This window comes from Lynx canadensis, chromosome E1 (genome assembly GCF_007474595.2).
Source record: "Lynx canadensis isolate LIC74 chromosome E1, mLynCan4.pri.v2, whole genome shotgun sequence".
NCBI lineage: Eukaryota > Metazoa > Chordata > Mammalia > Carnivora > Felidae > Lynx > Lynx canadensis.
Genome location: NC_044316.2, coordinates 28,065,941 through 28,092,123, shown reverse-complemented (window position 1 = coordinate 28,092,123; position 26,183 = coordinate 28,065,941). Strand labels below are relative to the sequence as shown.

General features: G+C 59.0%; 1 protein-coding gene across 1 annotated transcript; it reads right to left on the bottom strand.

Annotated features, from left to right (window-relative positions):
• TSPOAP1 (TSPO associated protein 1) lies at nt 1–26,009 on the bottom strand. Its single transcript, XM_030295834.2, has 31 exons — nt 24,576–26,009; nt 23,665–23,772; nt 23,251–23,379; nt 22,496–22,675; nt 21,757–21,942; nt 20,418–20,495; nt 20,248–20,331; nt 19,944–20,033; nt 19,640–19,762; nt 19,280–19,384; nt 17,813–17,863; nt 17,387–17,407; nt 16,375–16,579; nt 15,592–15,764; nt 14,284–14,399; nt 13,888–13,997; nt 10,258–11,088; nt 9,957–10,108; nt 9,240–9,617; nt 8,936–9,154; nt 8,413–8,598; nt 6,978–7,841; nt 6,244–6,343; nt 5,998–6,152; nt 5,254–5,422; nt 4,806–4,877; nt 4,351–4,383; nt 4,070–4,173; nt 3,914–3,985; nt 3,545–3,655; nt 1–1,158 (listed from the first exon to the last, which is right to left on the bottom strand). The coding sequence occupies exons 1-31, from the start codon at nt 24,909–24,911 to the stop codon at nt 979–981; spliced, it is 5,721 nt and encodes a 1,906-aa protein (XP_030151694.1). The 5' UTR covers nt 24,912–26,009; the 3' UTR covers nt 1–978.
• Nucleotides 26,010–26,183: the final 174 nt, after the last annotated feature.

The window sequence follows — 26,183 nt, the reverse complement described above, 5'->3', positions numbered from 1 at the left end:
TTGTGAAAATAGACTTTATTATAATAAAATGTCTTTTTAAACAAATACCCCCACCATTCCACACCCCTGGAGACCAAGGCCGGGGGTGGGGGTTCAGTTGAACGATCTCCCACCACAGTGAAGGAAACATGCAGAGACACTCACCCAGCCGCAGGGTTAGAGGGGGTGGTGAGGGTAAGGGTGGAGAGCTCTCTACCCCATTCTGGACAGGGAATGTATGAAAATAGCTGCATAAATCTGTCCTCTTCCTCAGCCCCCAGACTCCAACAGGGGCCAGAGGAAAATGATGCAAACGAGAAGTTGAATCCAATGAGCAAAATAAGGCAAACCCAACTCCTGCTTTCTGCCCGCTGGCCCCAGGGCCTTTGGGGGTGGGACACACAGGGGCCAGGAGGCCGGGCTGGCAGGGAGGGGTGGAGCACTATGGAGCGGGGTTAGGCCCGCTTTGGCATGGCCTGTCTCCTTCCTGGGCCTGTGCGGTGGAAGCGAGGTGGAGGAGGCTGGACTGAGGCACTGAGTATGTACATATATACAGGGTTCCGCCCGCCTGCCCCGTGGGGAGGGGGGCTCCAGGGGATCCAGTGCAAACTTGCCTTCAGGGAAAGGAAGACATGTCAGGATAGCCTGCGCCATCGGAGCGGGGAGGATCAAAGAAGGGACTAGCATCGTGTGGCGGGAAAGTAGGCATAGGTGGATGGACGGAGAGTCACAGGTCCTGGCTCTGTGACTGAGGTGCTCAGCAACCTTGACCGAGTGATTTCCTCATTCTGCGGCTCAGTTTACCCTCCTATAAGAGGAAGGTGCCCCTCCAGAGGATTCATCCTTGAGGACTCATCTAGCTCTGACCTTCAAAGAGTCTCTGATTCCCATCCAAGTGCCACAATGTTAACTCAGAAGAATGGGCGTCCAAGGCCTTCCCCACCCCGTGACCCCAGGGGCCTCAGGGGGCCGCTTCTGCCTGCAGGATGGGCCACAGCATCACTCCTTCTTCCCAGAGCCCAGTTTCCTTAGGAGCTGCTTTCCCTTGGAGAGGAGACCCCACACCTTCTCGCTTGTGCCCTGTGGCCCCCCCAGTTCAATTGTGGGGAAGCTGCCAGGGCCAGGGGCACAGGACCAGCCTCTGGGCAGTAGGGGCCCTTGTGCTGAGCTGGCCCAGTCCTGAAATGTGAGAGAAAAGGGACAAGGTCAGGGCCTGGCTCCCTGCCCCAACCTGACACCTTCGCCCTACAATCTCAGGTACTTACAGCCCTCCATGTCACAGACCCATGGTCAAGAACCAGAGCCCCACTACCCACCCCCCCCACTTCCCCCAACACACAGAGCTCAGAGAGGTGAATGCTGAGGGAACACTAAGCTGGAAGTCAGAGGGACAGACATAGAGTCCAGTTCTGCTTCCAGAACCTGGGCAAGCCGCTCCCCTTCTCTGGGTCTTCCTAAAGGGCTGACAGAGCTCAGGAGTCCTCAGACCTACCCCCCGGGATGGGTGCCCCCAATTCCCCCATGTCACCCCCTCACAGCAAGGAAGACCAGGACCACTTAGAAGCAGCCACCGCCGCCCCCCTGCCCCACTAGGGAAAGCAGTTCCTGCACTGCCTCACAGACAGAAGCAGCACGCTCAGCCAGTCCAGCAGATGCAGTGTTCCAGTCCCATGAGGAGGAGACTGGGACTCTTCCTTAAATGACCTCTCCGAGGGCTATGGGGAGCCAGGGCCAGAGCCACACCACTCAGCCCCACCGCTAGCTCTGGAGGCTGCCCTGCTGTTTCTGTCAGCATATGTCCCCTGCTGAACCTCCTCCTAGCTCCACTGGCAACCATGAATGGCTCCCCTTGGCACAGGCCCAGCCAGTGCCATTAGTGGCCTAAAGGACAGGGATTGGGTGAACAGGAGAGCCACCGGGAAGCCTCCCTACCCCTATTCCCCATTCCCACATCCTTACCTCGACCTCCTGTGCCTGGCACAGCCCAATCAGATCTTGCCCGCCAACGAATTCCCCATCCCTGCCCTCCAGTCCCTTCCTCAATGCCTGCCCCCGACTCACCACCACAGCCTGGCAGTCTCCTGGCCAGAGCCAGCCATAAAGCCCAGACCAGAGGCAAGAGAGCTGGGTGCCCAGCCTAGGACCCCCCAACCCAAGGCCCTGGTGACATGGCAGGGCCTGCCCTCAAAGAGGTTTGCCGGCACCTAGAGGCCAAGGTGTCTACTACTAACCAGCCACGCCTTCCCAGGGCTCCTTCCATAGCATCCCAGGAGGGAGGGGTTGCTGGGGAAACAAACGAAGGGGCCTCTGAGCCCCAGAGATGAATGGTTTGGGGTTATCTATGGATTTCAATCGTTTAAGCCCCCCTTTTATTCTCTCTGGCAGAGAAAATTGAGAATTGGAAGTAAAATCATGCATCTGATCCCCTAACAGGTCATGATGCAGAGGACAAGGGTGGGGAGACTATTATTACTGGTGGAATTACCGTATCATCCTTCTGTCACCAATAATAATCACAATATTATAATACCATAGTCATATGGTATCATAATACACAGATGAGTCACAATATGGATGTTACACCACATTCTATAAGCCGCATGAGCTATAGAATATGAGGAGTCAGCTAATATGGGGCATTATATACTAAAATGACATGTATTCCTATAGCAGCTGGCACTGCCCAAGGTAAAAACAAAAGGAGAGGATGATCCTGCACCCAGATCTGGCTCCACAGCAAGATCTCCCTCCCCCAATCCCTAGGAGAAAGCAGAGAAGCCAGGTCAGCTCCAGTATTCAGGACAAAGGAGTGCTATCTGATTATAGTGACGTAAGGAGTGGGGAGTCACATGAACAGAGGGGGCCAGTCCCCCACTTACATGTTGCTCTCTCTATATATATCTATCTCCATCTAGCACTGGACTCGTCTCCTCCTCATTCTCTGAAGAACAGGGAACAAAGAGAGGAGTTGGGTTATGGACTGACTCACATACTCCCTGCCCAGTCACCAGGTCACTCAGCTCACAGGAACTGGTCCTGCTTTGCACAGCCTTTGCTTCTGTAAATATTGCGGACAGATGCCCAGGGTTTCCCCCTGGGGCCAGGACCCATCCCCTCTCCCTGCGCCGTCAGGCTGTTAACTCAGCTGTATTCCACCCACCCCAAGGAGAAGCAAGCTCTAAGAACAAGGACCCAGGAAGCTTGCTGGGCCTTGCTGGGCAACTGGCTTTAAAAGACACCTTTTAAAGCTGTGACTAGTTACAGGTGTGAGGGCTAGAGGGGTCCTTTTTCACAAGGCCCCTCACCGACATCAGCCCGCGGGGCGCGGGTAGTTGGGAGAGATGGGCCTGGGATCAGGGTCACAGCCATCATTTCTCTGCAGAGAGCGGCACATACTGGGAGGGAGCTGGCCCTGGCAGGGCTCTCCCTCGAAGCCTCACTCTGCACAGTGCTCCCCCAGATTATAGCCAACTGCTCCCCTCCCACAACACTGTCTGAGCCCCCACCACCACTCTGGCAGGGTACAGCCCCAACTCCTGAGCTGGGAGCCCAGCTCTTCACTGACCTGACTCTCGGCCTGGGATGTCCCAGGCTCCCTGTCTGAGCTGCCCGCCTCAGGTCCAGGGCCCTCCAGGAAGTTGGATGGAACCAAGCCCCTCTGTCCATTGAGCTCCCCCTGGGGAGGAGATGCTGATGAGGCTCAGACTAGGAAAGAGGCCTCAGCCCCACCCCCTCAGCCCTGGAGCCCCTGGGGGAACAGCCTGAGGTCAACATCACTGTCATGGCCTGGTCCATGTCAATGCCTGGTCCATTCCTCCAGGTTTCCTTCAGGAACCCTTGCTCATCCCTGTCCCTGGCTCTGGTAGAGCCCTCCCTGGAAGGGCTGGTGAAGGGGGTATATATAGCAACTCCCCGCCCCTCCCCATGTTCTCACATAGTAGAAACCATCATCGTCCATGTCACCGAACACAGTAATGATGTCGCCTGCCCGGAAGGGCAGCTCTGCCTGTGGAAAGCCCAAGAGGCCCACGTCAGCCCTGGGGAGGCCCTGCACCACCCCCTTGGCTGGGCTGTCTGTGGGGGTCCTCACCTCCACATCCATGTTGGGGGAGCTCTCCCGAGGGTTGTAGTCAAATGCAGCCACCATGGAACGGGAGGATTTCAAGCTGGCAGAGGAGACCTGCTGGGGGCGGCCTGCAGGACAAGGGGGAGAGGACTGGGGACTCTCTGGACCCCCTACACCATACCATCCTCCACACTGCTGAGCCCCTGTTCACTACCTCTCCACTAGCTGCAGCCCTTGGAGAGAGCCCAGAGGGGCCACCCAACCCCACCTCTCCCCAGTCTCCCCTGCACAGGAATGGCCCCTACCTGCACAGGGTTGGGCAGAGCCTTCTGCCTCAGCTGTGGAGAGAATGTGCAGGTGAGCCCTGCCCCTCACTTCCCTCCTCATCCCAGGCTGGGGGTGGTGCGGGGCAGGCAGGATGCTCGGTCTCACGCAGGGGATACAGGAGAAAAGATGTTCAGGGAACAGAGCCCAGCCCTTTGGATTTGGTAGTAAACTAAGACCCAGAAAAGGTCAAGGACTTGCTCCAGGCTGCACAGAATTTACAGTCAGGTGCTTTTTGGAGCAGAGGCCCCGGCAAACCACTCCCCGTCCCCATTAAAAGGACGCTCCCCAGTGGAGGGAATGGATGTGGATGAAGGTCTGCCCTAATTCCCTTTACCTGCTCAAAACCCCACTCATGTCTCCCCACAAAGCCAAGCAGTGCTCCCCACCCCCACTCATCCTCACAGGCCCCGAGGGAGAAGGGGGTCTCACCCACCTTTCTTGGAGCGGCGGGGCTTGGGGGGAGGCCCAGCTGTGCGGGCTGTAGAGTACACAAAGGGACCATTCCCTGATCCAGAAAGGCAAGTATATGTAAGAGAGAAACTGAGGCAAGGGAGGGGGACAGAATAGTGTCTCTGGAGTCTCCTCTTTGGACTGTGCCAGGGTTCTTGTGCTCAAGTTTCTAAAGGGCTTTCCTCTCCCATCCTAGACCTCAAGGACCCAAACTTCATGGCCCATCCCCTCTGCAACAGACCCCCGTTCCACGTGGCAAGCTAACTGCTGTGGCCACACTGGCCACACTGGTCTCTACAAGGCTCTACAGGTTCTGCTAGACTCCGGGTAAATGATGTTCCCTGGCCACCCTGGACATACAGATGGCTCAGGAGGGACTGAGTTGGAGCTGGGGTGGTGGGAGGTAGGTAAGGGACAGCAGCAGGACATACCTGAGCCTTCAGTGAGAATATCTGGGGACAAATAACCCCGCTGGAGCAGCTGCTGTCTCTCTGTGGGACTGTCCACAGCCACCTCAGCCACCATGTTGCAGGGGATGTAGCCTGTCCGACCCCCACCTTCACCGCGGTAGAAGCCATCGGCATCCTTGTCCCCAAACACCTGAAGGCAAAGACCAGTCATCTCAAGAGGCCAATACAGCTTGCTCCCTGGCTCCAAGGCCCTGAGCCCCACAGCACCACACTCAGAATTGAAGAAGAATGCTCTACCTTCTGTGGGTCGTGAAACAGGAAACAGGGGGAAACAGCCAAGAATAAGGATTCATACAGTATCACTCACTGCCTCCACGTCCATCCCCCCAGCCCACCCCAGGCTAGATCTCTGTAACCTCTGAACAGCAGCAAAAAGCCTGGAGTAAATACTTGGAGACTCAGTGAAAACTGCAACGTTACCAGGAGCAGTTACACTGTGCAGTGTGTCCGGGCCACTGAAGTAACCCACATGCCCTGAACCTAATCCTCAACCATCTCTGGAAGGTGGACATGAACATCAGCCCCATTTTACCACTGAGGAAACTAAGGTCCAAAGCAGCTAGCGCATCTACTCAAGGTTACACAGCTGCAAGTGTCAGAGTCAGGACTCTGGCTCTGGAAGCTGTGGTCTCCCCCGTGAAGGCTAGGACACCTCCAGTACAGGAGAGGAGAGAGGGTGGGGGACCTGGACAATCAGTCAGTCACCTTCAGGATCTGGCCCTCCCGGAAGGGGAGCTCCTCTTCCCCAGCGTCAGGGTTGGGTGACATTGACACCGGGTCATAGTCAAACAGAGCCACAAAGGCCCTGACAGGTATGTCCTGGTAAACTGGCGCTTCTGCCTGGGGGCTCCTCAGAGAGGCTGTGGAAAGAGCGATGACAGTAAGGTCTCGCCAAAGGGTTAGGTTAGGAAAGGCCCCTTCGGCCTCACCCAGCCCCCCTCGGGTGCTCACCCAACTCGGTACCGCCCGTCCTGGGGGCCTGGGCCCCTCTCCGCAGGGGGCCCCTCCGCCCAGAGCTGTCCTGCCCTCTGGGCTCCCCAGTCTCTGTTGCCTGCAAAGAGAGCGCAGCAGAGAGCAGAAGTGACACACCAGCCGCTGGTGGGGCATCAGCAGGGGCAGGACCCCACACGCGCTCCCCAGCTCTGCCCCGTCAGCATAAGCAGCACAGCAGAGCCGGGACACAACATTCCTCTCCTGGAGCCTGGGCCCAATCTCTCGGAGACATCAGACACCCCCACGGGGGGAGGAAGGGCGGAAGGGGAGACCCCGGCTCCGGCCACCCTTGTTGGTGAGTGCAGAAGAGGGAGGGTCTCAGAGCTGGCCGAGGAGCATGGGAGAGGAGGGCCTCTTCTCAGCATCGGGGTCGGGTGATGCTGGACATCACCGTCAGTGTCCTGAAGACGTAACTAAGCTAAGCACAGGGCCACCCTGCCCAGAGGCAGGGGGCTGGCTGGCGGCAATTGGCGACTAGCGGTAACAGAATATTGTGCATCCCAGTTCCGACAGGCAGAAGCAGCAAAGCAGTGGAATGCGGGTGGGAGGAGGCGGGTGAGGGAGCCCAGAGGCCCAGCCCCACCTCTGCGGATGGAGGCGGCAGCGTGGAATGGGAGTGGCTGGTGGGCAGCAAGCAGAGCCACCAGGCGGCAGCAGGCAGGGGGCTGCCAGGGTGGGCAGTGGGCACGGACCCGGGAGGGTGGCTCCTTGGCTCTGCCAGTCGCACCGCGGCCTCTCCGCTCTGGCTCCCCCTTCTCCCAGGCCGAAAGGCGTGGGTAGGGGGTGGGGCCCGAATTGGCCTTCAGAGGCCCCCTGGACCTTCCTACGGGGGCCGTGCCCCAGGCCTCCCCATCTCCAGGGTAGCAGGAGCTGGTGATGCTGATGCCACCGCTGCCCGCCTCCTGCTCGTCCTCAGAATCATATTCGATGCTGATTTCCAAGCACTTGGGGGAGAAGCAGCCGGCCAGGCTAGATTCTGGAGCCCGGCCACGGGAGCATCTCCGGGAAGGGGCCGGCCGCCCTCTCCCACCAGCCTCTGGCACACCCTTGGTCCCCTCGCCCACAGGGGGGCTGCCCCTCTCCCGTGTGGGGCCCGGTCGTCCGGAGGCCTGGGGCCCGCCGTTGCTGAGAAGTCGGCTGCAGTGTTCACGGGGATCTGGGGACCGCCTGCGGTTTGGGGGCTTCTCAGGGGAGCCACTTCCTTTCCTCCGGATGCTTCCACCAACTAGTCCGGGTATGTCTTCCAGGCGGTCGCCACCCCTGCAGGGCTCTGGAGACAAGGGACACAGGCCAGGTCCTCGAGGCTGACCACTGTCACAGCCCAGCCCCAGCAATGCAGACTCGGGTGGGCCGGGGTCTCGAGAAGAACAGCCTGCCCCTGGCCTCTCCTCGTCTTCCTCATCCTCCCCCTCATCTTCCTCGTCCTCCTCTTCTTCCTCTTCAGGGATGCTAAAAAGCTTCTTGCTGCAGAACTGCTGGAGGGGCAGCTCCAGGATCTGCTCCAAGATCTCCTCGTCGCTGTCGGTCTCACAGAAGGGGTCAGGCTGGGGCTGGGGCTGGGGGGAAGGGCAGTGGGGAAGAGAGGTCCGTGGGAAGAGGAGACAGCTGTGACCTTTGTCCTCAAATGAGGGGAGGGGTTCCATGCAACCCCACAGCCCTCCCTCAGCTTCCTACAAGAGGAAAGACCAGAGAGGGGGCTGGCCCAAAGCCACACAGCAAGTCCAGAGCACAGTCAGAGGAGGAATTAGAGAACACACCCCAGGAAAAGGCTGCACAGATGTTGGGGCCCAAGGGACAGGAGCAGCAGGGAGCAGAGTACACCTGTGACAGCAGGGAGGCCTCCCCACCCCTCCCCAGAGGCTCCCAGAAAGGATCTCAGGAGACCAGGGTGCTGCATGTGGCAGGCTGGAGCGGGAGAAGGGGCAGAAGAGGGCTCCTCAGCCTCTCCTTTCTTCCCAGGAGGGCAGAATCCTGAGTAACTTCCTATCTACTGCTCAGGACAGGGCCCAGGCCACACACCTAGAATGTTGCTGGCACTCAGTGGTGGTTGGAGCAGCTGCTGACACGAAGGACAGAGACCCGAGAACCAGAGGTCTAGGGCCCACGAGCCCATCCTCACCCCGTTACCTTGGCCCCATTCTCCCCGATGCTGTTGCCAACAACCTGCTTCTGGAAAGAGCAAGTCCTGGAACTCAGGTCCTCTTCCTCCTCCTCGTCCTCCTCTTCCTCTTGGATGTCTGAGAGATCTGAATTGCGGCCATGGTCCACAAGGGAGTTCACCAGACGGACCCCGAGCTCTGCCGTGTCCTCCCTCTGCAAGAGGTGAGACAAAGGAAGACAGAGGGAAGGGTTTGAGGAGGCATAGGGGGCTCCAGTAGGATCAGCCCTAGCTGGAATGACAGGGGTCCCTTAGCAGAGGGAGAGAGAGTCATGTCCCAAATGGGGGGTGTGCACAAGGGTGGGGGTGGGGGGAAGAGGATAGTAGCCAAAAGGAAAAGAGGAATCTGGGAAGACAAAGTGACAAAGAAGCAGACACGGAGCACACACCAGAACAGAAACTAGATAGAGAGGACACCCAGATTTTGGCTGGCAGAGGCAGGGAGGCAGGCCCCAATTCTCTGGGTGGCCCAGTGTGTCCCCAGCTCCGTACCTCAGCCCTGGGCCTCAGCCCAGACCCTGCCTCTCCTCCGCGGCAGGCCTCAGCACAGGGCACCCGCTGGGCGAGAGCTCCTTGGGTGGAGCAGGGTGCCAGAAGGGCCTCTTCCTGGGCCAGCGGTGAAGCTGCAGGGTCAGGAGCTCTCTCTCCCACAGCTGGCTCGCTGGCCCTCCCGTCCTCTGAGGAGCCCAGCACAGCTGCCCCAGCCTCCTCCTGGAATGGTGGGTACTGAGGAAGGGCCCAAGCCCTCAGCCTCTGTCCCAGCCTCCACCTGTTCCCCCTCTCCCCAGCAGGGTACCTGGGAGCAAGGTGCTGGGGGCTCCTCGGGGGATCCTTTTGCTGCCTCTCTGGGAGGGCTTGCTGGGGGGGCCCCGGGGGGCTCTCGAGTTCCGTGGGGGTCAGGGCGCCGGAGGGGAGAGCTGGGGTCTCCAGGCCCCGGGGAGGCTGGAGCAAGGGGTGGTCTGGCTTCCGAGCCCGGCCGCGGTGAGGGGCAAGAGACCGTGGCTGGTAGGCAGGCCGCCACTAGGGCTGGGGGGACAGGAGCTGGAATGGAGTCAGCTGACTCGCCGTGGGGTGACATGGTGCGCACAGCCACCTCACGGCACACTTGCATCAGCTGCAGCTGGGACAGCTCCACCAGCACGCTGCCTGCCGTGGGTGACGCCACCTCCATGATCTGCAGGTAGAGGGTAGAGATGGAGGTGGCTGAGTCGAAGACACGATGATGGTTAGCAACGGCAGTCAGCATGATGCCAGGCAGCACACTAAGGCCTTGGCATGTCTTATCTCACTCAATCCTCCTGGCCACAGGGCTTCAGTGGTGGCCTGGTGTTTGAATCACAGTCGTCTGCTCTCAAAGCCCATGCCCTCGACCTATCTGCTTGCCCAAATGGGCACCCAGTGCCCAAATGCCAGCGGCAGGGCATCTCTGTGCCAGGTTGGGGAGATGAGGTCTCTGAGCACGGCAAGGAGAGACCCATATCCCAAGGACAGACCCAGAGTCCCCAGGCCATACCTTTTGCCCATCAGCATAGATGGCATAGCCCGTGACCCGGACGCCATTGGAAGTGCCAGCAGCATCAATTGTTACTGGGAGCCAGCTGATGATCAAGATTCCAGGGGAGGGTCCCGGCTCAATCTGCACATCCAGGGGGGCATCAGGTGGGCCTGAGGGGGGGGACGGTACCAGACCCAGGTATGCAGGACACTCACCTGCAGAGGCACCAGCCTCGTTTCCCACTTCCCTGAAAATGCACTTCCCCTGGTCTGGCCTTCTGAGTATTACAGAGCGTCAAAGCCCAAGCAAGCCTGCATACCTGCTGGGAGTGTGGTGAACTGCAGGGTGGCAGCCCGCTGCTCCGGCCTTTCCCAGCCTGGTTCCCAGGACTCTCGAGGTGGGAGCTGAGCCTCCACTCGGGCCTGATAGAGAGTACCAGGCCGCAGGTGACAGAAGGTGGCCCAGTAGGTGCTGGGGCGGGCAGGGGGGCACTCTTCCCCATTGAGGTAGACGGCATGGGCCAAGTTGCTATTGCCGGGCACCCAGGTGATCTCAGCAGACGTGGCTGTCAGTCGATGGACCCGCAGCTGGCTAGGTACCACCCCGGCCCGGGTACCCACCACCAAGCAACAGCGCAGAGGGTCGGAGCTGCCCTGGCTGGTCAGGGCCTGCACAGAAACACGGAGGGGCCCGGCCCGCAGGTCCAGGTTCTCGAGCACAGCCTTGGGGGGCACCCCCGGCCCCAGGGCCTGACGCAGCTCCCCGTTCACGCAGATATGGTAGCCGCGTAACTCCACTCGCTCAGGAGGCGGCTCCCAGGCCAGCACCACACTGTGGGCCAGCTGCCTGAGGACCACCAGACCCCGCGGGTAAGGCACAGCGGGGGGCCCGCCCAGGCCCTCAGGCTGGGGGCTCAGACTGAGCTCGTCCCCCGCAGCCTCGTCCTCAGGTCTGGGCTGGCTGCGTCCCCCGCTGCTCTGGCCCCCGCTACTGCTGCCACCCCCGCCTGCACTCAGGAAACTGAGTTCGGGGCCTGAGCTGTGGGACAAATCGGCCAGCTCCGGAGGGAGGGAGGTCAGGAGGTCATCGTCGGACACACGCTCTACAAAATTGGAAGGGACCAGGCCCCTTCGGCCATCCATGAGCTCCCCTGGCAGAGGGAGGGCAGGGAAGGGGAAGACAGAGAGGAGGTAGAGAAAAACCAGTCCAATAAATGCATTTTAGCAACGGTTAGTGGGTGATCTTAAGCATTTGATCCAAACCAACATTTATCTGTGAGCACTTTTAAAAGGCAAGAACACTCAACATCTGCAGTAGAGGAGTCATTGCTAATATTCGTAGGTGTAATAACAGTACTGTGGTGATCTAGGACAGCGCTTCTTAAATGTTAATGTGCATATGAATCGCCTCAAGATTTGTTAAAATGCAGATTCTAATTTAGTTAGGTCTGGGTGGGGCTGCGAGTCTGCATTTCTAACAAGCTCCCAGGTGCTAGCACCACAAGCACCACAAGGCTCTCCAAGAACCATGTTCTGAGGAGATGCATGCTGAAGAAGGGCTAGGCGAAATGTCATGATGTCTACAACTCTCTTTTACATCACTTTTCATTTTTAACCTACAGATGGAAAAAGCAAATATGGCAGAATGTTAACAACTGTTGAACGTAGGTGGTGAGTATATAGGTATTCGCTGTATTACTCTTTCATTTTTCTGTACATTTGAAAACTTTCAAACTCCAAGGGCCTGAGTAGTAGGGACAGGGGCGCCCTTGAACTTCCCTTTGTGGAAAACAGACATCCTCAAAGGGAGAGGAAAGCACCACCTGATCAGGGTGAGGGAAGGACTCTTCAGCCACAAAAGGCCTAAGTGCCAGAGAACAGATTCCCATATGGTTCTAGAAGGGATGAGGACCCATAGCGAGCCTGTGTCTAGGAACATGACTGGTGGTCAGTCCAGGCGCTGACCAAAGGTAAGTTCCAATTCCCCTGAACACATGACAACAGAGGGATGTCAAGGAAGGAAGAAAGTGGGCACACAGCATGCCCTGTCACTGCTAATTTGGGAGAAGGGAAAGGATTCCCAGGGGACAGATGAGCCAATGGCTGCTATGCCTTATTAGGAGGAAGGGAAAGCAGAGGCCAGGGTTTAAGAAAGAGGGTGCTGAAGAGGAAGACAGGTCTGAGCTGCAGTGGGGGGACTTCCAGCTTCCCCAACACCCTCGCTCTCTGCTTATGCTAGGAGTGGGGGGAAAGCATGGAAACTTGAAGAAACAATAGTGATTTTCAATACATTAGAGAATATAAGCACTTGTAGTGGATCAAACGGTGACCCCCCAAAAGTATGTCCACATCCTAACCCATGGATCCTGTGAGTGTGGCCTTATTTGGAAAAAGCATCTTTGCGGATGTAATTAAGTTAAGGGGCCTGAGATGAGATCATCCCAGATTATATGGATGGGTCCTAAATCAAATGACAAGTGTCCTTATAAGAGTCACACAGGGAGAGACACTGAGAGAAGAGAAGGAGGAGGTAACGTAACTACAGAGGCAGAGACTGCAGTGATCTGGTCACAAGCCAAGAAACACCTGGAACCACCAGGAGCTGAAAGGGACAGGGAACAGAATCTCCCCTAGGGCCTCCAGAGGGAGTGTGGCCCTCCCGATTTCAAACTTCTGGCCTCCAGAGGTGTCACAGAATACATTTCTATTGGTAATTTGTTATGGGAGCCTGAGAATATTAATGTCAGCACTAACACTTAAGAAGGTAGGAGCCTCCACGCTAAGCACATCTACCGCCCTGATGGGCTGGCGCTGGAGCCCTAGTCAGAGGCAGGCACACATTCCCGAAGCTCGAACCACCGACAGCAGTCCAGGCAGGACCAGTCATAGAAGAAGCAGTTGCTTAGCTAAGTGTGATGACGAACATGGCATCCCAGCCCCTGTTGTCTCCATGAGCCTTTAAACCTATCCCAGATCATATAGTTCAAATTCTAATCATTTGTGCTTAGTGAACATTTGTGTTCCTGCTGCCCCCCTCCAAGAAAAGTTGTTGGCTTCTGGGTTTTTGTTTTTTTCATTTAAAAAGTCGTTTTCTGGGAAATATTTAATCCCACTTTCGGTCACCCATCCCTCTGAGGAGTTAGCTCTTCCCCCGCAGTTCACAGCAACTACTCAAAGAACAGATGCAGGGCCCGGGGAAGGCATGCTGAGTGGGCACTGAAGACCTGGTCTTACAAACCCAAAGCTTTGGGTGTTACGGATTCAGATCTAACCTCTTTCCTAAATCCCCGCCCCTGGTTATGGCCCTCACCCTGCCCTGCCTACACTGCAACCCAGTCTCAGCCCAGGGCCGTTCTCCCCGCTATCTGGCCAGGGCCAACCTGGGTCTCCCAAGACCATTTCTTCGGCAGGCCCCACCCTACTGCCCAGTCTCTGTAACGGGGCTTCTGTTCAGGTGTCTGAGCTTCCCACAGGCCCTGGAGCACTGCCCTGAAGCCCACACCCTGCCTGGGCCCTGATACCTGCTGACTACTCACTGACACCCTTTCCTGGGCTCTGGACCCTAGTTCTCCCTCCCCCACACCCAGCTGGAGTCCAGCTTCAGATCTTTGCCACATGCCCAACTTCAAGGTCACTAGTGTTAAGCACTGCCATGCCCTGTCTGGAAGCCCAAAAGCAAATTCAGCCAAAATTCCCCGTGACCCCATTCATCATCTGGACTGTGGCAGGCACTGCCCTGCCCTGCTTGGGGTAGGTCTGCAGTCAGACAGTGGCTCCCTTTTCTAGACCCCTTCTGTGTGGGCTGCCAGGTCTCTATATGCCTTTTCGCTGAGTCTGAAACGTCCTGGTGGCCTGAGCATGCCAGGGAGACCGTGTGGGTGGGTGGAGGTCTTTGTGAAGAGGGGCTCAAAAGCAGGGGGATGGACAGAATAACCCTGCCACCTTCCTACCTTCAAAAAAGCCATCCTCGTCCATGTTGCCATAGATGTAGATGTACTCGCCAGCAGTAAGCGGAAGCTCTGCCTCTGGGTTCTCATTGGGGCCCTCGAAGGGGTTGTAGCTGTTGAAGGAGGTGCAGAGGAGGAAGAGGACAGCGACCCACATCTTACCCCCACATCCCGTCTCCTCTCTCCCGCTGTACTAGGCCTTTATGGAGACTTGGTTTTTCACCGTCAGCCAAGTAGAGCGCTAACTGTGCCCACCTGGCCCAACTGGGCAAAGAGGACATGTCCAACTGGGATCCCTGAATGACGCCCACCACCTCCAGAAGCTTCTATCTTCACCCAGCCCCTCCTCCCATACACCCCAAACACTAGGGAAATGGGGGGCCGAGGGGAGGGTCCCACCTATAGCGTGCTAGGAACACCTGGATCCTGGCTCCTCCGCGGCTGCCCTCCGGTGCTGCTGGGAGCAGGGAGACACTGTCTGCCTCCAGCTCCTCCACCTCACTGGCTGTGTCCACCTGCAGGCAAACAGAAAGGGCCAGTCCTCTCCAGGCTCCAGGGCCAACGGCAAAGCAGGCAGGTTTCCAGAATGAGCCAGAGGACCTACTACTTTGAGAAGGGAAAGACAGCACATGCTGGATAAGGCCAGCAGCAATGAGCCTCCGTGTTTTCTAAAGCAGCACCCAAGCCAGCAGATCCTGGCAGAGCCAAGCTGCCCTGGCAAAGGGGAGTGAGTATAACCTGGATCTCTCCTGAGCCCTGACCTCTACTGTACCATTCCAGTAAATATGACCACGTTCCCCACTGAAGAGGAAGCCAACCACTCTGATGCACAGTGGGTGTCCAACGGCAGTTTGTCTCTTTAAGGGAAAAACACGGCAAAGCACTCCGACTGTGAAGAGCTGGAAGTCAGGAGGCAGAAGGTCCTGAGAAGCCCCTGTAAGGGGGGCACCCAGGGGGCAGACAGCGCAGCCCCTCCACGGCACAACCAAAGCCCGCACCATCGTTCCATCCCACAAGGGGGCAGCAGAGGTTGGGGCTGGGTTCCACCGCTTTCCCCAACCCCGGTCGGCAGGGCTGCTCCTGCCTTGCCCCCTCGGATTTCTGAGGTTTAGGAAGAAGTAGAGAGAGGGACAAGGTGATCAAGCACTTGGTAATAATAATAGCGGCCACATGTTAAGCACCTACTGCGCGTCCTGCAGTAGTGCTCTTCCTTTTATCTTTTCATGTAACCCTCACGACAACATTTCAAGGCAGGTCCTATTAGCTCCAAAATCCAGACAAGGAAGCCAAAGCCCAGAAAGAGTCAGACACTTGCTTGCCTAAAACAGAGCTGGGATCTGAATCCCAGAACCCGTGTTCTTTCTCACACAACCATCTGCTTCTGCTACAGACACTCACATGAACAGTCTCATTATATGGATCCTGGCGCCCAAGCGTCTCCCTCCATCCGGCTCAGGACTCCAGGGCCTCTGTGGGCCCCAGAGGGGTGGGGCTGGGCGGCCCAGAGTAGGGCCGGCAGGTGAGCCCTGGAGAGCAGGGCAGCCTCCACCCGAGCTCCTGGCCCATAAAGAGGAATCTGCAGGCCCTTCTCTCCCAGGGCCTGGCTCCACTTCCCAACTTGGGCCCCCACAAGGCCCAGTAGCCACCCAACCCCTGGGGACCCCAGAGGAGAATAGGGCCAACCCCAGGCCCCTCCCCAGCACTGACCTCGGGTGTGGGGCATGACTTGGGGCTGTTGTGGACGGATTCAGAGCGAGAGGAGTTGGAGAGGGACTCTGCCTTCTTGGCCGTCCTTCGAGGGACCCCGACAACGGTTGCAGGGACAGGCTCAGAAGACTTTGGGGTGCAGCGCCCAGGAGAGCCCGGAGGGAGGTCAAGGTCTAAAGAGAAGATGGCATATGGGATCTGTGACCTGAGGAGGGACTAGGGAGCAAGGGCGGGGGTGGCTGCTTGGATATGGGGTCAGGCCCTCCATAGCCACGTTTCCTTACAAGAGGGAAATATTTGAGGAAAACTTACTAAGTAGAGGTGGAAGTGATTTACATACATTATTTCGCATGATCCTCAGAGCAGGTCAATGAAGTGCACTGAATTATTCCCATCTTACAGCTTAGGAAACCAGAGCTCACGGGTTTAGCAGCACACTCAAAATCACATGGGCTGTTAAGTGAGAGGGGCTGGGGATTCCGGATCTGACTGATGCCCAGCCCAGCTCTTTACAAACCCTTACTGCTGGCTGCTGATTCCTAGTGTCCAATTCCCAGCCATAACCACAGAGGTCTTGCTGAAGGAGAGGAGCAGTGGTTGAGATGCCTGGCCAGACTCCAGGAGAGCCACTCTTGTGATCTCATTTCTCCCCCATCAGAGCCTTATTCCAGCCTGGCCCTAACTTGCCGTGTGACTTTGGGTGAGTTGTGCGCTTTCTCTGACCCTGAAGTCTCTGCTCTATACAAAAGCATTCCAGACAAAATGTCACTGGGGTCCACTTACCTTTGGGGCCAGACCCACGGCAGGGGTAGGGGGTAGAGCAGCAGCAGGGGGGTGGTGGGTGGTCCCCAAGGGTACTGTAGCCCAAGGCAGAGGTGAGTAGATCCAAGGGGCCAGGGTGCAGGCGGAAGGCCTGGAGCTCCTGTGCCAGGAGGCTGAAGCGCTCTGTTTGGCTGCGGCACTGCTCTTCCAGCTCTCGAACCCGGACCTGGGCCAAGACCTCCCATAAGCCACCAGGCCCAGCAAAGCTGCCCAGTCCATCCCGAGCCCCCACACCAGGCTTCAGCTTCCACCCACCCAGCCCTAGGCCTGGGCACCAGCCCTCACCTGGCTGCCCCACTGCCTTAACAGTGTCTGAGCTGGGGGTGAAACACCAGAGCTGTGGGCGGCCTTCACTCCCAACCCTCCCCGAGAAGGGCTAAAGCCACCCCCCACTCAGCACACCCTCACACCCCAGGCAGTGGCACTCGCTCCTTCCTGTTGCTTCTGGGCCAAAAGGAATGGCTCCCACTCCCAGCTCCACTGCCAGTATCTCCTCAGGAGTTTCTTTGGCTCTGCTGCTTGTCACCCTCTCAGTCAGTGACCCAAATCCCCACCCTCAAGAGAGATCCTGCACAGGAGCTAGGGACATCTTTATGGCAGGAAGGAGCCAATTCTCAAGAATTTTTCTCAAGTATCAGAAAAGTCCCAACATTTGGGACTCTCTCCTGGCCAATATCAAGAGGGTCACGGGTTAGACTGGTGAGGAACTTCCTCATGGTCCGAGCGGCTATGTTTTAGAGGGGGGTCGGGCCCGCATCTGCCAGGCACTGTGGCAGCTCTGGGCCGAGGAGGTGGCCCACACGCCCCGCAGGAATGCCAGTCCTTCTACAGGTTCTCGGGTCTGCTACACCCTCCTCTGTTCCACATGAGAGCTGGGACCACTGGGCCCTGAGGCAGGAGACCCAGCTCAGGCAGCCTGAACAGGTGCACGGGAGGGGACAACCCAGGGAGGTGGGGGGTCAGGAGGCTGTACCTGCATGGAATCCAGGGTCGACTGTGGCAGGAAAGGAAAGCAAAGAGGACAGGTTAGAACCCTTCACCCTGCGGGTCACTGCGCAGAGAGGGAGAGAGGGAGCAAGGGCCCAAGTGGACACCACCTGGTCGGCTCCCTGGACTGACTGAGCAGTTCCTAAATGGAAGGATATTTCAGGTGAAGGCAGCCTCTGGGGGTGGGGGGTAGTGGGGGCTGATGCCACCAGACCCAGGAGCCCCTGCCCAGCTGTGCCCCTGCCTAAGAAGTAGGCCAATAGTGGAAGGGATTCCCGAGGCTCTGGAGCACCTAAGGGCCCTTCCTTAACCCCACACCCTCCACACCCACACAGTCCATTCCAGCCCTCTCTGAACGTCCCTGCCTTCTCCCCAAACTGGTGTTGCTGGTGGCCACTTCCAAGGACCCTACCTCCAGCAGCTGCACAGCGCCTTCATGTTCCCTCTTGGCTTCTGCCTGGGCCTACAGGTAGGAGGAGGCAAAAGTTGGAGAGGAAAGGTGAATAACAGGGGAGGAGAGAGAGGGAGATGGATGGGAGGGGGGAGCCGTAAGGGCAAAGCAAGGGAAGAAAAGGAAAGGGGAGCTGGGAAGGGGGAGGCTGAGGGCTCCTCCCTCCCAGATCCCACCCCAGAACCATACCTTAGGCCAGAAGGTAACGGTGTCAAGGAGAGGCACGTCTGATACTGTTTCTCTCTTTCTGGGACATCCACCCTCTGGGTTTCCCTCCTACCTCTTGGGACGCTCCTTCTCAGCCTCCTTCACCTGCTCCCTTTCTTTTGCCCCTTTTGAGTGTTAGGGTGCTACAGGGCACAGGGATGGGCACAGGGCACTTTACACTCTTCGCTCTCCCAAGGAGTCCCATCTAGTCACACGACTGGACACACTGATGACTCCGAACCCTATCTCCATGACCAACTTCCCCATGACTCCAAACCCATAGATCCAACTGTCTTTGAAGTGTCCACTTGTATGTTTAACACATAACCCAAACTTAGCCAAGACAGGACTCAGAACTCAGGACTCCCTAACTCTCACATCTGTTGCCCCTTCATCCATCACCTCCTAGAGAGTGAAGAGCCCCACACTCCATTAGGGTTTACTCAGCAAATGGCTAAAAGAAGCAGGAGCTCAACTAGAATCCTATGGAGTTTTGTCAATTCCATCTCTAAAATATACTTCAAATCCTTCCACTTGTTTCCACCTGCATCGCCTGCACCCTCATCTAGACGGCCGTCATCTCCCTCCTGAACTGCAGCAGCCCCAACACCTGACCACCTGCCTCCTCACCCACTCCCCCAATCCACCCTCCACAGTGCTGCTCATGTGATCTTCTAAAATGATTAATCAGATCATGCTACTCCCCTGCTTGGGACCTTCCAACAGTTTCCAACCCCTCAGAGAACAAAATACCCACTCTTCTTTAAGGCCCGACAAGATCTGGCTCTTGCCTATTCCTGCTGTTCTCTAACCTATTATAATCTAGCCAACTGGTCTGGACCCCCGTGCTCTTTCCTGCCACAGGGCATTTGCGCTTCAATTCTCCTACCTGGAGTGCTCTTCAGCCGGCTCCTTCACACCCTTAACGTATTAGAGGCCTTCCCTGCCCACCTCTCTAAAGTGGCCCCTGGCCCCACCCTAGTCACTCCGTCACACCACCCTGCTCACTTCCCCCCACCAGGGCCCGTCAGTGACTGGGGTTGCCTCACTTGCATATCTGCTTATTCGCTGGTTGGCCTGGGACCTGATCTTTCCCCACCGCTGTCCCCAGTGCCTAGCACAAAGCCTAGCACTCAGTGGGTGCTCAGTAAATGCTCACTGGATGAGCAGCTGACTGAGGAGTCCAGCAGCCTACCACCCTTCCCTCACCCCTGCCCCCACCTGCTGCAGCCTCCGGACCTCCTCCTGCTTCTCCTGCAGGCTGATCCGAGCCTGCTCATGCTCCACCTCGAGCTGCTGCCTCCGCTGGGCCACCTCCCGCATGTGCTAAAACACAAGACCTTGGGTCAAGGCCAGAGCCCGGCTCCACCATTTCTGTAGATCTAAGATGTGGGAGCTCTGGACACCATGTGTTCCAGATGCCTTCTGTTAAGAAGGAAACCGAGGCCAGAGAAGGGCAAGGCTGGTGGTGCCAGGACTGGGGCTCAGACCCCAGTGCCCCACATAGGGCACCTTCTACCGTCCCACTTTCTCCTTGCATCAGGGACCAAGACCCTCCCCCCACCTATGCAATCTCCTCACCTTCAGCACCTGCTCCAGGCTCTCCAGCTTGCTCTGCAGGCCCTGGCTCTTGCGAAGGGCCGAGTCCCTCTCCTGTGTCACCCCCAGGAGCTGGCCCCTCAGCTCTGCATTCTCCCACTCCACCTGGAGAGGGGGGAGTGGCAGGGAGCTGGGTGTGTGAGCCTTGTCCCAGCAGCTCCCTCACCAGGGGGAATAGTACCCTTCATACTCTGGCCCAGTTCAGGGGGCACAGAAGACAGCCCCCTGCCCAGGGACCAGGGCCCCAGCGAAGCCCAGCCCCACAGCCCGTGGGCAGAACCGCTACCTGCTCTTTTTCCGTGGCTCTCCCACTGAGCCGAGAATTCTCCTCCACGAGGCGGGCATTCTCATTCTGGGCTTCTCTCAGCTGCAGTTCCTGAGAGACCAGGAGAGCTCTGGGCGGGGGTCTGGCACCTACACCCCTCCTCTCCCCACACAGAGGACCCTGCCCTCCCAGACAAGGTCTTCCTCCCCCACCTGGACCCTGCGCCAAACAGGACAGGAGAGCCCCGAAGGACAAGAAGGGTGAAAGCAGAGCTGAGAGGGAGCCCACCACCTGGCTGGCCTCGGGGAGGCCCTCGGGAGCTCACCAGCTCCTCACATCGCCTCTGCTTTTTCCGGGCTTCCTGCTCCAGGCTCTCGCATTTCTTTCGCTTCTTGCTGAGCTCTGACTCCTGTGGGGTCGGAACCAAGGGCTCCTCATGTGAGAAGGCAGACCTGCCCACAACTGGTCGCCTCCAGCCCTTGACCTGGGACTTACCAGCTGCTGCACCCTCTGCTGTTTCTCTGGCTCCCCTAGGCCCGTGGGTGGGTTTTCCACATCCTCTTGGAGCCTGGCCTGCAAACGCAGGGGGCAGTGGGGAGGCTGGCACCCAAGAACAGGGCCTCAGAGCAGCCTGCCCCTCTGCCCAGGCTGTCTGTGGCAGGCTCCCATGCCATCTCACGGTCAGCAAAGAGATCCCTGCCCAGGAATGGGGGCTGTAGGGAAGGGGGTGCTGCCTGCCCATGCCTCCAGCTGATGTGGGAGTGCAGAGGCTGTGCCCCTGTGTCCTCCAGACATACTGCTTTGAGATCCTGAGACCCATGTGTGCCCTGGGAGATGGGTCCCTTATCCAGGCCAAAGCTTTCCCTTTTTAGCTTCCAACAGCAGCCCTGCTCTGCACTCAATAACTGTCCTGGGTGTCCTTCAGTGACTGGCAGAGAACTAGGAGGCTGCCTGAGCCCCCAGGGATGCGGTGCTCCCAGAGCTAGGAATTCTGGATCATCCAAACCTGGGCTTTGCCTAGAGCAGTGCAAGCCTGGCCAGACCCTCCTCCTAGCTTCCCCCAAGCCCACCCTGTCGCACTTCAGATTTATCTGTGCAAACTCTAGGGGAGGACAGGCCTTGATGGGAGCCGCATCTCCCTCCCTGGGCCAAGCAGAGGGGCAAAATCTGAGCAAAAAGCACCCCCACCCCCACCCCGTACCGAGGCCTTGGTCCCTATAGAATCCACCTTCTCCCACCCCTGTTTCCAGAACGAGGTGAACCTAGGTGCCGACCCAGTAGAGAGGATGGAGAGGAGCCAGACCTATAACTTCTGGGGGTCCGGAGTGGGCTCGCAAGCCCTCGCGACAGAGGCCGCCTACGCCCAGCACCCAGCGAAGATCGCTCGTACCTGGAGCCGAGGGGGACGCACCGCCACCCCCGGGGAGCCGGGGCCGGGCCTGGAGGACCAGGCGGGAGCTGAAGGGGGCGTCCCCGCGCTGCGGCGGCGGCGGCGGCGGCGGCGGGAGGCGGCGGCGCGGGCTGGGCCCCGGGCGGCTGCCAGGGCAACCGCGGATTTGCGGCCGGGCCGTACCACTGGCGGCGCGGCAGGGGCGACGGGGCGGGCCCCGTGGGGCGCAGGCCTGCGGAGGGCGGACCCCGAGTCGCCCGGGTCCGGCTCAGCGCAGGTACGGGCGACCCTGCCCCCTGGGGTCGGGAAAGCTCCCCAGCCCTTGGAGCGCGCACGCCACCACCGAGTCCTCGGGGCTCCGAGCGCTGTGCAGGGAGAGATACCAGAGCCTCCCCCACCCCCATCCCCGGACGCCTACACACCTGCCCTGGCGCCAGAGCTCACCTCTCCCGGGGCCCCGGGGGCGGGCGCCCCTGCTCTGGCCGGGGCAGCGGGGCCCGGGGGCCGGGGCGGCGGGGGTGGCTCCTGCTGGTTGCGCAGGGCGATCTGCCTCTGCAGCCGCAGCACCTCCCGCTGGGACTCGCGGAGCAGCCGGTCGAAGTCCCTCACGTGGAGCCACTGGGGGCCCTCCTGGTTGGGGGACACGGAGAGGAGTCAGGCCTAACCCTTGCCCGCCCCCCACCATCCCTGGCGGAGCCCGCGCTCCACGGTGCCGGAGCGGCTCCGATGCGCGGGAACGTGCACAGCCTCCCATGCATACATGCCTGGCCATAGGTGCACGCGTGCACAGCCACATGCTTCCGCGAGCCCGTGTGCAGACCGTCAGAGTAACTCATTTACTGGGCACTCACGGTGTGCCCGGCACTGTGCTAAAATGCCTTGTGAACATCGCTCCACACAAGTGTGAGGTATGCGTGGATTCGTACAGCCAAACCCGCTGGCATACAGCCTGAAGCCTGGAGCACAGAAATTCCCAGGTCTGGGATTCATAGCTCCACCCCCTTCAGTTCAGGCTCCTTCTCCCCGCTCCCACCTGGGCCGTTGCCAGGGGAACCTACTCCCCAGCAGCTTCTACCTTCCCGCTTCATTTGCATCTCATCAACATCTCGTCCACATCCCGCAAGCCAGGCAGGTGGCCCTGCGGAGGGCTGAACTGGAAGGGGTGACCAGGGCCTCCTCGCACCTTGCCAACCAGGGTGAGCCTGGCCTGCAGCTCCCTGCACTCCCGCTGCAAGGCAGCAATCTGCTTGTCCTTAGCCAGCAGGGCGCTGGCTGTCTCACTGAGGTCCCGGGCTCGCTGATGGGCCAGGGCCTTCCGGCACAACTCCAAGCTGGCCCCAGGACGGGGCACAGGGGCACTCACCTGGCCAGAGGAGGAGTAAGGCCAACGGTCATCTGAGGGCTGGGGCACTTCTCCCCACTCCTCAGCTCCTCCCAACGGAGGGATTCGGATGAAAACCTAGAAGTACGGCCTCCTGCTTCTACCCTGTATCTGGGGCTTTAGGGGACCACTAGCCTCACCTGACCCCATCCCAGCAATTCTCAGACAGGACTGGAAGGGTTAACTCCACATCCTAGTTTAGGCCCAAAGGCTGCTGCTAATTGAGGGCTGCCACTGTCATGGGTCTTCATCCCTGCCCCCACCAGCCCTTCACCCAAAGATGAGCTCAGCGGGAGGCTGCAGCCAGCACCAGCACGTGGTAATCCAGAAACTCCCCGCCTGTTCAGGAACGCCCAACCCTTCCCTCCCTCCGGTAACTCCAGAAACCCTCAGCCTCCTAGCCCAGCCAGCATTTGCCCTTTCTACACCTTGGCCCCTGCGTTCCCGCTTTCCTGGGTGCCAGGAGTCCATGACTCCCGAACCCCACTCCCTCAGGCCCAGCCTGGCTCCCCTCTCCCTGGTCACCCAGCCTCCATCCAGCAGCCTCCCATCCTCACCACCTTCAGGTTAGTCTCCTGCAGCTTCCGGGCCCTCTCCTCCAGACGCTTGGCAATGACCGCCAGCTCGGCATTCTTCCGCTTCAGCCTCCGCACCTTCTCCTCTGTCTCAGGGAAGCTGCTCTTCCTCTGACAAGGGGTCAGCCAGAATTGGGGCGTGCGGGGAGCACCCCGCAGACCCAATCCTAACTGTCCAGGACTTGAATTGGAGCCCTGGGCTCACAGTGGAGTCCTTGGGTACTCTAAGTAGGGGTTCACCCTCTCTGCATCTTGGGATCATATCACCTCCATGCAGCCCCCACTTGGAGGGATGCTTTATGGGATGAGGAGGGCACTGAGGCAGAGGGCTGGGGTGTCTGAGTCTGCCTTCCCCCAGCCCCAACCAGGACCCAGGACTCTCTTTCCAAGCCTCACCAGCATCTGATTTTCCTCCTTAAGGATGGCACAGCGCTGCTGCAGCTCCCCCAGGGCCCTCAGCAGCTCCAGATTGGGCCTGTCCCCAAAGCCCATGCTCAGCTTGCCCTGGCATGGGAAAGGACAGGACACGGCACCTCAGAAACACACCCTGCCTTGTCAAAGCCCTCCTATGGAAGCATCCTGCCCCCCAATGGTCTAAGGAGACATGGAGACGAGAAGGTTCTCCCCCATGTCCTAGGCCTTCAGAGGGGAGCATGAGAGGCCTAGAAGGGGCCCCCACTGGCCTCCCCTAGTCCTGAGACCCTCTCTGCTAGTCCCCAGTTCTTTCCATCTCTGCTCATTTCTCCCTGGGAAATGCCAGCTCAAGCTCCCAGCCCCACCCCTCCAGGCTCCTTCTGGCCGCTCTGGCCCCTTGCTTCCCCCAAAGCCCTGGTCCCTCCATCTTCTACAGGAGGCTGCTCACCCCTGCCCCAAACCTTGTCCTTCCTGGCTCAACCCAGCACTGAGCCCCCTCCCTTGAATCTGCTTCCTCTGGTCTCTGATTCCACCATACACCCCCACCACCCCCACCTCCCCCAGGATCCTCCAGCCCCCAAGGACAGAGACTCTCAGAGGAGGAGACACAGACAGACAGACTGTTAAAGAAAGACTCACGGAGGGAAGGGGCAGGGGCAGGGCCAGGTGTAGACAGACAGGCAGAGAGTCAGAAGGACAGACATATGGCAAAAAATGGAGCCACTGAGATTCCTGCCCAGAGAAGGGATGACACACAGTCACAGAGAAGGACCCACAGACAGAGACAGGCCAGGAGAGGAGGAGTGGGCAGCGGGGTTACATATCGTGCCCAGGCTGGAGGGCGCCAGTAGAGGCCCCACCTTGGAGACCCCAGCCCTCCCCAGCTCTCTTACCTTAGGGAGAGCCTCCACCTCCTCGTCCTCCAGCCTTGGGCAGCTGGGTCTGGAGCTTGCTGCTTGGTGCCCCAGGCTGTTCAGCCCGGTTTTGGTTCCTTCAGGGTCAATGCCCCCCATAGCCCCGGGGCTCTGGGCTCCCTCAGGCTCCGGCTCGGAGCTCTCCCCGGGCCTCAGCTCTCCAACCTGCCCAGCTGCCGGGATCTCAGCAATGCTTGGGGCTGCGCCTCCGGGTTCGCTCCCCTGGCCTGGAGTCCAGTTCTGCCAGGCGGGCAGGGCCCATGGCTCCATGGCTCTGGGGTCCCCCAGCTGTGGGAGAGGTGTCAGTTGCTCCATGATACTGCCAAGGGGCCCCAGGACCCAGGCCGGGGGACATCACCCAGCCAAATGGAGGGGCTGGCGAGGGTCATGCCAGGCCAGACCCTTTCCTCTCTGAGCTCTTGGCTTCACCGAGGCTCCATCCGAGGTTGGCTGTTCTTCCTCACCCACAAAGGAGGCTGCAGGAGTCCGAGCTTCCAGAGCTGAAGCTAGGGGTATGCGAGCTATGTTTGCTCGTGGCTATGTGTGTGCGCGGGTGTGTGGAGGAGCGAGGGTGTCCCCGTGGGGGCAGGGAGGATGTGCAGAGGCCACCAACAGCAGCGCCTGGCTGAGGGTTTGCGTGTGTCTCCAGCCCTGTCTGTTCAGGTCAGCGCTGTCTTGTGTGTGTTTGGAGGACAGGTGCCCCCACTCGTGTGTGCTGGGGGTAGTGGCTCTGTGTGTCACCGTCTGCCTGTTTCGGAGTTACCAGTTGTTTCTGTATGTGTGTGGGTGTCTGTATTGCAGGGCTGTGGCAGTGTGTGATGCTGTCACTGGTTGTGTCTGAGCAGCTCAGTGTTGTGCAGCCGTGTGCATCGGTGTCATTGTGTGTCCGTCAGCGTCTGTGAGTCTGGCTATCCGTCACGACCCTCAGCCTGGCTAGGGTGTGCGGGAGCTGCTGGGGGTGATCCTCGACCGTCCGTCCATTGTGGTCCTTTATCCCCTGCCCCTCTCTCTGCTGCTGCTCTCCCGCTTGCTGGGCAGTCGGCTGGTCCTAAGGAGGCCTGGGTCGGTGGGCTGCTTGCCTCATAGTCTCTGTCCCTGCTGGCCTCAGCTCTGGGGACTGCAAGGGTCCCCTACAGTCCCGGAGCCCCGAGATGGTGGGCGCAGAGGAGGGCTGAGCCTCAGAATGGGGGTGATGAGCAGGGGAGAGCCAGCCCTCCCCTCCCCCTCCCTGTCTTCTCCCGCCCACCAATAGGAAGTCGGCTGCTGGTTTCCATGGTGATGGCGCTGGACTGGTGGGCTGGACCAGCAGGCAGGGTCGGGACAGAGGGAAGAGCAGGTTCCTCACGGGATCCCAGCCCAGTACCCGCTACATGCGGCCTCCCGCCCCTCTTCCCCACACGCCCCTATGCTTTCCTTGTACTGAGGCGAGGGGGCTGCAGATGGTCCTCCCCACATCGGCCCCAGCCCAAGACCAGTAGAGACAGAGACAGGAGGCGGTATGACAGATAGACAGAGCCAGCCGTGAAGAGGGGCAGGTAGAGAAAAAATGGGATTTGAGATGAAACAAAGAGAGAGAGAGAGAGAGAG

What these genes read in the sequence shown, in the direction of transcription:
- TSPOAP1 (XM_030295834.2), bottom strand. Translation starts at nt 24,911, where the DNA reads ATGGAGCAACTGACACCTCTCCCACAGCTGGGGGACCCCAGAGCCATG. An exon ending in GAGCCACGGAAAAAGAGCAG is followed by an intron (nt 19,763 to 19,943) that starts GTAGCGGTTCTG and finishes CCCCCTCTCCAG; the next exon opens with GTGGAGTGGGAGAATGCAGA. An exon ending in CTCTGCCCAACCCTGTGCAG is followed by an intron (nt 4,174 to 4,350) that starts GTAGGGGCCATT and finishes CTTGTCCTGCAG; the next exon opens with GCCGCCCCCAGCAGGTCTCC.